Source organism: Nerophis lumbriciformis, linkage group LG28 (assembly GCF_033978685.3).
Source record: "Nerophis lumbriciformis linkage group LG28, RoL_Nlum_v2.1, whole genome shotgun sequence".
NCBI classification, from domain to species: domain Eukaryota; kingdom Metazoa; phylum Chordata; class Actinopteri; order Syngnathiformes; family Syngnathidae; genus Nerophis; species Nerophis lumbriciformis.
This window is the reverse complement of record NC_084575.2, coordinates 34544840-34556963: the sequence shown is the minus strand read 5'-3', so window position 1 is coordinate 34556963 and position 12124 is coordinate 34544840. Positions and strand designations below refer to the sequence as shown.

Genomic DNA, 12124 nt, shown 5'->3' with positions numbered 1-12124 from the left:
TAGCCCTAATCCTAAACCTAACACAACCCTAACACAACCCTAACCCTAACCCTATACATGCGTATATCCTACATAAACAATGTAATACATTACATATCTTTATATTTTAGGTACCTATAGACTGTATCTAACCTAACCTAACCTAACCCTAACCCCAACCCTAACCTTAACCCTAACCCTAACCCTAACACAACCCTAACCCTAACCCTATACATGCGTATATCCTACATAAACAATGTATGAATACATTAGATATCTTTATATCTTAGGTACCTATAGACTGTATCTAACCTAACCCTAAGCCTAACCCCAAACCTAACCCTATCATAACCCTAACCCTACCTAACCCTAACCCTAATCCTAATCCTAAAACAACCCTAACCCTAACCCTATACATGCGTATATCCTACATAAACAATGTATGAATACATTAGATATCCATATATCTTAGGGACCTATAGACTGTATCTAACCTAACCCTAACCCTAACCTATAGACTGTATCTAACCTAACCCTAATCCTAAACCTAACACAACCCTAACCCTAACCCCAAACCTAACCCTAACCCTAACCCAACCCCAACCCAACCCTAACCCTCTAACCCTAACCCTAAACCTAATCCTAACCCTAATCCTAACCCTAACCCTAACCCCAACCCCAACCCTAGCCCTAATCCTAATCCTAAACCAAACACAACCCTAACCCTAACCCTAACCCTATACATGCGTATATCCTACATAAACAATGTATGAATACATTACATATCTTTATATTTTAGGTACCTATAGACTGTATCTAACCTAACCTAACCCTAACCCTAACCCTAGCCCTAATCCTAAACCTAACACAACCCTAACACAACCCTAACCCTAACCCTATACATGCGTATATCCTACATAAACAATGTAATACATTACATATCTTTATATTTTAGGTACCTATAGACTGTATCTAACCTAACCTAACCTAACCTAACCCTAACCCTAACCTTAACCCTAACCCTAACCCAAACCCTAACACAACCCTAACCCTAACCCTATACATGCGTATATCCTACATAAACAATGTATGAATACATTAGATATCTTTATATCTTAGGTACCTATAGACTGTATCTAACCTAACCCTAAGCCTAACCCCAAACCTAACCCTATCATAACCCTAACCCTAACCCTACCTAACCCTAACCCTAATCCTAATCCTAAAACAACCCTAACCCTAACCCTATACATGCGTATATCCTACATAAACAATGTATGAATACATTAGATATCCATATATCTTAGGGACCTATAGACGGTATCTAACCTAACCCTAACCCTAACCTATAGACTGTATCTAACCTAACCCTAATCCTAAACCTAACACAACCCTAACCCTAACCCCAAACCTAACCCTAACCCTAACCCAACCCCAACCCCAACCCAACCCTAACCCTAAACCTAACCCTAACCCCAACCCCAACCCTAACCCTAGCCCTAATCCTAATCCTAAACCAAACACAACCCTAACCCTAACCCTAACCCTATACATGCGTATATCCTACATAAACAATGTATGAATACATTACATATCTTTATATTTTAGGTACCTATAGACTGTATCTAACCTAACCTAACCCTAACCCTAACCCTAGCCCTAATCCTAAACCTAACACAACCCTAACACAACCCTAACCCTAACCCTATACATGCGTATATCCTACATAAACAATGTAATACATTACATATCTTTATATTTTAGGTACCTATAGACTGTATCTAAGCTAACCTAACCCTAACCCTAACCTTAACCCTAACCCTAACCCTAACCCTAACCCTATACATGCGTATATCCTACATAAACAATGTATGAATACATTAGATATCTTTATATCTTAGGTACCTATAGACTGTATCTACCGTAACCTAACCCTAAGCCTAACCCCAAACCTTTGCAACACTTGATATTCTAGTTTCAAGCATGTTTTACTCAATATAGGTCATCAAATCTCAGCAACAAGCTGTAATATCTTACTGAGATCATTTAGGAGCAAAACACTTAAAACAAGTAAAACACTCTAACATCAAATCTGCTTAGTGAGAAGAATGATCTTATCAGACAGAAAATAAGCAAATATCACCCTTATTTGACATATTTCATCTTACTCAGATTTCAGTTTTTGCAGTGCATTATTTGTGCCAACGTTTTGGTACCCAACCCTAATCAAGAGGACAAATATCAAGTAAGAAAACATTTCATTCCATTGAATATCATGTAAATAAAAGCTTACTTGAGCTGAGGGATTTTGTCCAAAGAAATGGGCTCTGAGCCCAAAATATCTTCCAGCTCTTGATATAACTTATCCTGGATTTCTTCTGAGGTGGACAGGAAGTGAAGAGCCCAGACACACACTGGTAAATACAAATGTTTGCATTGGTTTGGAAGGATGGGAAATGAGTCTTTTTTTTCCCAACATGCACCGAGAGACGAGACGCACGGTTAGCAGTGATGACGCATCCGGCCAAAGTGAACACCATACAGTCCTCCATGATCTGAAACAAACAACACAAGCTAACCTCGTGTGGCTCGTGGCAAAGTCCTGGGATAAGCGCTCACCTGTCGCTCTGTGAGACCGGACTGAAGCAGAGTATCCACAAACACCAGCTGGCTTTGCTTGGCTTTTCTCTCCTTGGCCACAGACAGCAACACAGACTCCATCTCTGACAGAGCTGAAGACACAGTCACAGTTTGCAGGCATCTTCCAAAATACCAAAACCATGGTTGTCATGACAATCGCTGTAAAAGCCCAAAGAGCACCATCTCAGGATTACGTCACTGTACACTTACAGACAACAACCACACATTGTTCATACTTTGCAGTCTTTCCCACAGGACTGGAATCTATCCATGACGTTGGGATGTCACCAGAGGTGGGTAGTAACGCGCTACATTTACTCCGTTACATCTACTTGAGTAACTTTTGGGATAAATTGTACTTCTAAGAGTAGTTTTAATGCAACATACTTTTACTTTTACTGGAGTATATTTATAGAGAAGAAATGCTACTTTTACTCCGCTCCATTTATCTACATTCAGCTCGCTACTCGCTACTGATTTTTATCCATCTGTTAATGCACGCTTTGTTTGTTTTGGTTTGTCAGACAGACCTTCAAAGTAGGCTCTATCGCATGCCTGCGTTTCACCAATCAAATACAGTCACTGGTGACGTTTGACTCCATTTCACTAATCAAATGCAGTCACTGGTGACGTTTGACTCCGTTTCACCAATCAAACAGAGCCAGGCGTTCACATGACCGCCTGGTCATGTAAACGCCTTTCAGCGGCAAAACAACAACAAGCTTAAGCTTACATGAACTCAACGTCAAATTTGAGGAAGCACATGGCAGTAAGTAACGTTAGTAGATATTTTGGCTGTCACCATAGACTGATGTTAGCTTCCCTGCTATGAATCACTGTCAAATGTACATCGTGTGGGGACATTTATTAACGCACTGCAGCCTCATAGAGAGACAGTGTCGGAGGCAGATATTTACATATATCCGAATTTAAGTTGTACTTCTTTTATTTCATAGTCATATTTGAAAACAGCTCGTGTTTTCCATTTCTTCTCTTGCTGCTTTGTCTGCAAGTAAACTGTGTGTGTTAACCTTGAGGCTTTGGAATGTGTTATGACTAGCATGTATTTTGGCTACAGAGAGGGGAGAAGAGAGAGGGTTTTTGGGATCGGGGGGGACAGACCATTTTTGGCGGCGCGATAGAATGTTCTATGCTGGACTGGTCTAAAAAAAAGTATATTTGCAAAGCTTTGAAAATATACAACAAAATACCTATTCTGTCTCTGGTGGTTTTTTCAACTCAGCTTTAAAGTTAAAGTTAAAGTTAAAGTACCAATGATTGTCACACACACTAGGTGTAGCGAAATTATTCTCTGCATTTGACCCATCACCCTTGATCACCCCCTGGGAGGTGAGGGGAGCAGTGGGCAGCAGCAGTGGCCGCGCCCGGGAATCATTTTGGTGATTTAACCCCCAATTCCAACCCTTGATGCTGAGTGCCAAGCAGGGAGGTAATGGGTCCCATTTTTAATAGTCTTTGGTATGACTCGGCCGGGGTTTGAACTCACAACCTACCGATCTCAGGGCGGACACTCTAACCACTAGGCCACTGAGTAAGTGTCGTAAAGAGCTTGGGAGCGACTTGTGACTTGAATTCCCTGGGAGGAACAACTGGTCCAAAACGCAACAATTGACAGACAGACAAACACACACACACACACACACACACACACACACTGTTGGATTTAATATGTGTATTTGTTATGTGTATATGTATTGATGGCGGACTTACCTGGGACTTTAAGATGGGCGGGGCTACCACTGACAGGTGACCATGTCGGTAGCTTTAAAAATGGCGTCATTGTTTCGTTTGTAAAAACAGCGTGCTTCGTCACCAGCATACCCCACTGGTAAGATCATTTGTTATGTCCGCTTTGCTTTGTTAGATCAGCTGAATTATTGTTTAAATTCCATGCTTGCCTGCTTCCTTGCTTTTCTGTTTGTTGTAAATCCGCTGTGTCCGCAGCGCTTGTTGTGCGGCGGACTTGCTGCGTCACAACCAGGGCAAACACTCATTATTTAGTCTTTGAACGACATTGGCAAAATTAACAGTAATGTGTGGATTGAAATCTGCTGGATTAGATTGTTGTCACGTTGCGTGTGTCCAGCTGCATTTCGAAGGTTTGAGTTAAAAATACCGGCACTTTACTTCCTGGTTTGGCTGATGGGATTTGTAGTTCTTTTATGTAGTTCTGCTCATATGTGTAATGTGTGCCTCAAACAGAGCGCCGGTGTTTTATGTCTTTTTAATATGATTGTCCATGAACCATAGGGACATTATAAATAATTCTGATCACATTTAAAACATTATATGACATACATTAATGGTGATAATAAAATGTAATGCTAAAATTAATAAGTTAGGATAAAATCACAGTGATTGATAATATGTCATATCATGGTTGACAACATTATGGTTCAGTTGATGAATTCATGTTTATTATTTACATTATGATGATTCAAGATAGATACATTGTTTTATGTTCATGTTTACTTGTAGGTTATTACCTGCTTCTGCTGCTGCTGCTTCTGCTTCTGCTGCTGCTGCTGCTACTGTTTCTGCAATAGTACCAAATAAAACAAGCAAAAGAGTGCAGTGCGAGTAATTCCTTTTATGCTGAGTGACGACCCCTATTCAGAGGGCCAATACGGAAAAAACTGAACAGTAATAACCAGGGATTGGATGAGATTGGAATTTACCTACAAATCCCCCGATGAGTTTTAAGTCTTGAAGAGGAATAAATAACTCTCCAAGCGAAACAACACTGTGTCCACCTAACAATTGACCAAAGGAGAACCACCATTTGGAGGGAAAGGACCCTGCTGGTGGAACCAAACCCAGGTCAGATAAAGAATAAGGAAAATGGACACGCAGGAACTTGAAGCCCTCAGAGGAATGCGCTCTGCTGCGCAATCCTCCTTCACCAAGAGGGCCAATAAACTTGCCTCCAAAGTCAAACTGTTAGGAGAGAGAGCCCTGATTGACGAGCTGAGGATCCTTGAGGTGGACTATGAGAGGGTCAGTGATGCAGGAGATGACTATGCTGAAGCCCTCAATGCGGTGAACGGAACCGAGGATGAAGAGGACAAGGCAAAAGAAGAAGCAGCCTGCATAGCGGAGAAGACAGCTGAGTGCCTCCGTAAATACACAGAGACCGTTGAGCTCATTCAAGAAAGAATCTGGACTAAGTTCGCAGCAGATGACGTCGGAGAATGTGTTTCCAGTGCAGAGACTAAGATGGACCAGGTTGAGGGCTGCAACATAAAAAAGTTAAAGAGGTCTGATTTTGAGCTCACCAGACGTGGCCTGAGAGAGAGGATCGATGAGCTCGAGCGAAGATGCAGGAACTGGGATGCTCTTATCTCATATGCCAACACAAAGATGCTCAAGGAGAAGGTCCGAGCTCTGTGGCGCCAAGTAAAAGACTGGGAGGATAGCTGGCGAGACCCAAGATGCACGGAGTCATCCGATGAAGATATGGATGACAAAGTCCGACAAGAAAAAAAGTCTGATAGGGCGCAGGACGTGCTCAACCCAGTCAGTCTCACAGAGCCCCCATTTAGCGGTCCCAGTCTAAAAGAGGAACTTCCTTCAGGAAGCAACACCCAAGTTGCTCCTTCCAATCCTCTCCCAACAACCATCTCAGCTTCAGGTGCCAGAATCCAGGCACTTAGTGGACCAGTTGGTGGCAGCACTGGAACCACATCAAATGCCTCTAGTACACCGCTGATGACCCAGAGTGCCCCCCGAGGCATCCCTGACATGTATCCTGGAGGTTACGGCTACAGAAATCAGTTCCCCCTCGAGAGAGCACGTCTCCCCACGTTTTCTGGTGACATAACAGATTATTACCGTTGGAAGGCTGAATGGGGAGAACTGGAGCAATTGGGGAACCCACTGAGGACGGCAGGTGTAACAAGGTTCCATCTCTTAGCTAGCCTCGGTGAGAAAGTGAAAAAGGACCTAGTCCTGTCCAGCTGCGCGTCCGCTGAGGAAATGTTCCAACGCTTGGACAACAGATATGGGAATAAGGCAAGGATTGTCCAGATGATTGCGAGTGAGGTGCAAGGCCTGCCCCCTGTAAAAGGAAATAACCCTAGGAGAGCAATTGAGCTGATCCAGACAGTGGAAAGGGCCCTAAGCAACCTTCTCATCCTGGGTGAAGAGGATGTTATGAAAAATCGTCTGGTGGCACAGTCTCTGGAAAGTAAGCTACCGAACTTCCTAAAGGAGAAATGGGTGGATCACAAGAATGTGCCCACCAATGGTTTCGCCCATCAGAACCATTTTGAGTGTCTTCTTCAATTCCTAAAGAGACAGGAGGTAATTCTTGAAGAGCTGGACCAGTTGGAAACAAGCCTTGCAGAAAATACTCCCTTTGAGAAACACCCGATAGAGAAGAGGGCGAAGAAAGCTTTCTCCAGGGTCACTGCAGGACAACGCGGGCCTCCAGCAAAGACACAATCGCAATGCTCCGTCTGTGGCGACGAAACACACACTGGAAGACTTTTTGCTTGCAAAACCTTCAGGGACTTGGACCTGGCAAAAAGAAAGTCTCACTTAAGGACCCATGGTGTGTGCAACAGGTGCTTGAACATTCACCCCAAGGACGGCCGTTGCAACTCAGGGTTCCTCTGCAGTAAAGCGGACTGCCGGCAAGACGAGGCTCACCACTACCTGCTCTGCCCCAGGTTCGCCACTCAAAGGGACGGTGGCAGTAAAGTCCCAGCGAAAGTAGTGAAAAGGCCTCTTGGCCTAACCAACCAGCAGGAAGAGTTTCTTGCAACGCTAACTCCAGAGCAGAAGACAGAGTGCAGGAAAGTCTTCTCAAACAAAACCACCACAGCAATCTGCACCAGCAATAGAAGTCTACCTAAAGAATATCCAGTGCTAATGATGCTTCTCAAGGTCACTACCAACTCTGGCCATCTCATCGGAACATTGATTGACCTTGCTTCAGATACCAATTACATCACAAATACTGGAGCCAAGCGTCTCGGACTATGTGGAGAGAACATCAAATTGATTGTGCATGGAGTTGGTGGGATGCGGAGGACAATCATGACCAGGAGATACTCCCTTCGGTTGAGGGTAGAAACTCCCGAGGGAACGGTGGGAGTGCATAAGATCATTTGTTACGGCCTGGAGAGCATCGCAGAGGTCACCCAGAAAGCCACACCACATCAACTTCAAGGGTTCTTCCCTGGTGTTGCTGCTGAAGACTTGGTCCGGCCCACCAAAATCGATCTCCTCATCAGCCACAGGGAAGGTCGCCTGGTCCCACAGCCAGTCAGGAGAAAAGGGGACCTGATCCTTTGGGATGGCCCACTTGGAAAGACGGTCGCTGGGACCCACCCTGACCTCCTTGAGATGGTAGATTTAACCTTCCACCAGTCTGACACTCATGTCGCGAGGTCCATGAGAACTGCCTCAAAAGTATATGAGGAGGTCCTTGTGGACTCAAGCAATCCGTACACCGAGTTCACAAAGGGAGAGACAACTGTTGGAGTGGAGAAGATCTTGGAGGCAGGAGGGTTCTCTCTAAAACCCTGGGTCTTCTCTGGCCAAAGTGGGAGGGGGGGAACCCAGAGCAGTCCCCAGCTTGGCTGTCCGAGCACGCCGAACATCCTCACCCTCCCAAATCAGATGCAAGAGGACAGCAAAGCCCTCGGGGTTGGGTACAAGCCCGAGTCAGACAAGCTCCGCATCCTCGCTACAATCAACTTCTCAAAGAAGAGGGGGAAGATGAGGACTGGGCTTGACTTAAAAGAGGACGAGATTAGGAGCAGCACTCCTGAGCCGCTGAGCCGGCGCTTGCTTCTTGGCCAAATTGCCAGCCTCTATGACCCCATTGGTCTGGTCTCCCCTGCGAAACAGAAAGGGGTAATACTCGTAAGGGAGTCCTTTCAAGAAGCAAGAAAAGATCGCCCGATGAAGGACACATGGGATGACCCACTGTCACCAGGACTCCGGGAGTCAGCAGTCAGACTTTTTGAGGAGTATGCAAGGCTCGGCCAAATAAGATTTGACCGGAGCCTCACCCCCCCTGCAGCCTTAGGCCACCCAATTGGGGTTACATTCTCTGATGGGAGCGAAGCTTCTTACAGAGCTGTGCTTTATCTCCGCTGGGAAACCGAGCCTGGTAAGGTCATCGTGAGGCTGGTGGAGTCGAAGGCCAAGCTTACTCCTCTCGACCAGAAGGGGGATGGAGTTAAAGCTGAACTTTGTGGCGCGGTAATTGCTACTCGCTTGAGGAAGTACTTTGAGAGGCACTGCCGCATCCCAGTCGATCATTGGGTACACCTAGTAGACAGCCAGACGATCCTTGGTGCGATCCAAAAGGACAGTTATGGATATCAGACCTTCTTTGCAAATCGAATCGGAGAAATCCAGAAGGCCGGCCCAGTGGACGCTTGGAAGTGGGTTGAAGGAGACCTAAACATTGCCGATATCCTTACGAGGGGAGCGACTCCTGAGGAGTTGAACGAGGACTCGGAGTGGCAGAACGGGCCTGACTTCCTCAAGTGGCCTGAAAGCAAGTGGCCGGTGAAGACTGCAAATGAAATCGCTGCCACGGTCGCCCCAGACAGCATCAAGAAGCTTCAAAGACGCGTATTCTCTGCCGTGGTCACAAGGCGACAGAAAAATGGGAGCGACAGCAGAATGAAGCCTCCTGAGTCTGCCGGCCCTAGGACCACTCCACCTCTATCTATCCCACGGGTGCGGCCCGTGGCCCTTGTGCGCCTCGTTGAGCCTGGGAGGTTTAGCTCCCTCACCAGGCTGTGTGGGACTGTTGCCTGGACTCGGCGGGCAGTGGAGGCCTGGTTAGGTGGCAGCCACCAGGCCACTGCCAATGAAAATGCAAAGCCTGGTCTTACAGCTGTTGAGAGGGCAGAGGCCTTCCATTACCTTGCCCTTGAAGCCCAGGACGGAGTTGAGTTCCGGGATGAAACTCTGGACCGACTCGTGGTCCGAAAAGATGAGGTCACGGGGCTCCTACTCTGCGGAGGACGAATTCAGTCCTGGAATGAAGGCAAGACTGCTATTCCTCTGATCCCTATGCAGTCAAGATTGGCCACATTACTAGCCCAAGAGGCTCATGAGAAGAACCACGAGGGGATTGCAGCAACTCTCCTAGGAACTCGGAGAAAAGCCTGGATCATACAGGGCCGTCGAGCAGTCAGGAGAGTTATAAATGACTGCATCCACTGCCGAAAGCAAAGAGCTAGAGTATGCCAGCAAGTGATGAGTGACCTCCCGCTGGAGCGCTCGCAAAGGGCAGGCCCATTCGAGTACACAACCCTGGATCTATTCGGCCCCTATGAAGTCAAGGACGCAGTAAAGGGGAGAGCAAGGAAGAAAGTCTGGGGAATTGTTTTCTGCTGCATGGCTTCAAGGGCAGTCCATGCCGATGACCAGTCCTCAGAAAGTTTTCTGCTGGCCTACTCCCGCTTTGTTGCCCTTAGAGGTCACCCACGCAAGCTATGGTCCGACAAAGGGACAAACTTCATCGGGGCTAAACCCGCTCTGAATGAGCTCCAAAACCACATGCGCTGTCTACAAACATCATCTGTTGAGGACATTGCAGCCAAGAATGGGACAGACTGGGCATGGTGCTTCCACCCTGCCGATGCGCCTCACCGGAATGGAGCAGCAGAAGCTGCCGTAAAACTGATAAAAAGAGCCCTAACAAGTTTGAAAGGAGCGACAGACTCTCTCACCTGGGGTGAGTTCCGGACTCTAATTTTTCAGGCAGCCAACCTGACAAATGAGCGCCCAATCGACGCTCGCGCCCAGGAGCAAGAGGAGTCAGTCGGCTACATAACTCCCAACTCTCTCATCCTCGGACGATCCTCAGTGGGAGGAGACACAGATGGACTTGATCTAGTCACCCACCCTTGGCGCAGGCTAAGGAACATCCACAATTTAGTTGACAGATTCTGGGCCAAGTGGAATGAACTAGCCGGTCCAAATCTCTTTGTCCGTGAGAAGTGGCATACAAAGGAGAGAAACGTCAAAGAGGGAGACATCGTCTGGATCGCAGACCCTAATGCTATGAGAGGACAATTCCGCTTGGGCATAGTTACAGCCACAAGACCAGACAGGCATGGAGTCGTCAGGGACGTCGATGTCAAAGTTTGTGCTGGCCTTCCAACGACGAATACTGAGAGAAAAGGCAGGACAAATCAACAACTCCCGTCAACCATCATTCTGCAAAGGGATGTAAGGCGGCTGATCGTGCTGATCCCAGCAGAGGATTCGACTCCAGCTGCGACTTCATGACGCTGTCTCCCGGGGCGACTTCAAAGTTCCAGTCACTGCCCCACCCTTTGGCCAAATCAACGCCCCAAAACCCCTTAAAACTATTTGGCTGGTTGGTGTAGGCGGATCGCTGCCACCATGCCCACACAGTGCACACAGTACATATACAAAGATGAGCATCCACACTCCATTTAAAAAAAAAAAAAAAAAAAAAAAAAAAAAAAAATCATTGTAACTGGATTTTTGAATGTGTGTCACGAAGTGGGGTCTCTAGATTGTGGTGTAAGTTCCTTGGATGGGACATCAGGAACTTAAGTGGGAGGTGTTGGATTTAATATGTGTATTTGTTATGTGTATATGTATTGATGGCGGACTTACCTGGGACTTTAAGATGGGCGGGGCTACCACTGACAGGTGACCATGTCGGTAGCTTTAAAAATGGCGTCATTGTTTCGTTTGTAAAAACAGCGTGCTTCGTCACCAGCATACCCCACTGGTAAGATCATTTGTTATGTCCGCTTTGCTTTGTTAGATCAGCTGAATTATTGTTTAAATTCCATGCTTGCCTGCTTCCTTGCTTTTCTGTTTGTTGTAAATCCGCTGTGTCCGCAGCGCTTGTTGTGCGGCGGACTTGCTGCGTCACAACCAGGGCAAACACTCATTATTTAGTCTTTGAACGACATTGGCAAAATTAACAGTAATGTGTGGATTGAAATCTGCTGGATTAGATTGTTGTCACGTTGCGTGTGTCCAGCTGCATTTCGAAGGTTTGAGTTAAAAATACCGGCACTTTACTTCCTGGTTTGGCTGATGGGATTTGTAGTTCTTTTATGTAGTTCTGCTCATATGTGTAATGTGTGCCTCAAACAGAGCGCCGGTGTTTTATGTCTTTTTAATATGATTGTCCATGAACCATAGGGACATTATAAATAATTCTGATCACATTTAAAACATTATATGACATACATTAATGGTGATAATAAAATGTAATGCTAAAATTAATAAGTTAGGATAAAATCACAGTGATTGATAATATGTCATATCATGGTTGACAACATTATGGTTCAGTTGATGAATTCATGTTTATTATTTACATTATGATGATTCAAGATAGATACATTGTTTTATGTTCATGTTTACTTGTAGGTTATTACCTGCTTCTGCTGCTGCTGCTTCTGCTTCTGCTGCTGCTGCTGCTACTGTTTCTGCAATAGTACCAAATAAAACAAGCAAAAGAGTGCAG

The 12124-nt window shown here is 45.8% G+C and overlaps 1 protein-coding gene across 1 annotated transcript in view; it reads right to left on the bottom strand.

The window, feature by feature from the left end:
* cyp20a1 (cytochrome P450, family 20, subfamily A, polypeptide 1) overlaps nt 1–12124 on the bottom strand; it is a 53908-nt gene that overhangs the window by 22513 nt on the left and 19271 nt on the right. The window contains exons 7-9 of the mRNA XM_061924108.1: nt 2599–2711; nt 2480–2534; nt 2273–2393 (exon numbers count right to left, since the gene is read on the bottom strand). Of these exons, the coding sequence (XP_061780092.1) occupies nt 2273–2393; nt 2480–2534; nt 2599–2711 (289 nt within the window). The remainder of the gene's footprint in view (nt 1–2272; nt 2394–2479; nt 2535–2598; nt 2712–12124) is intronic.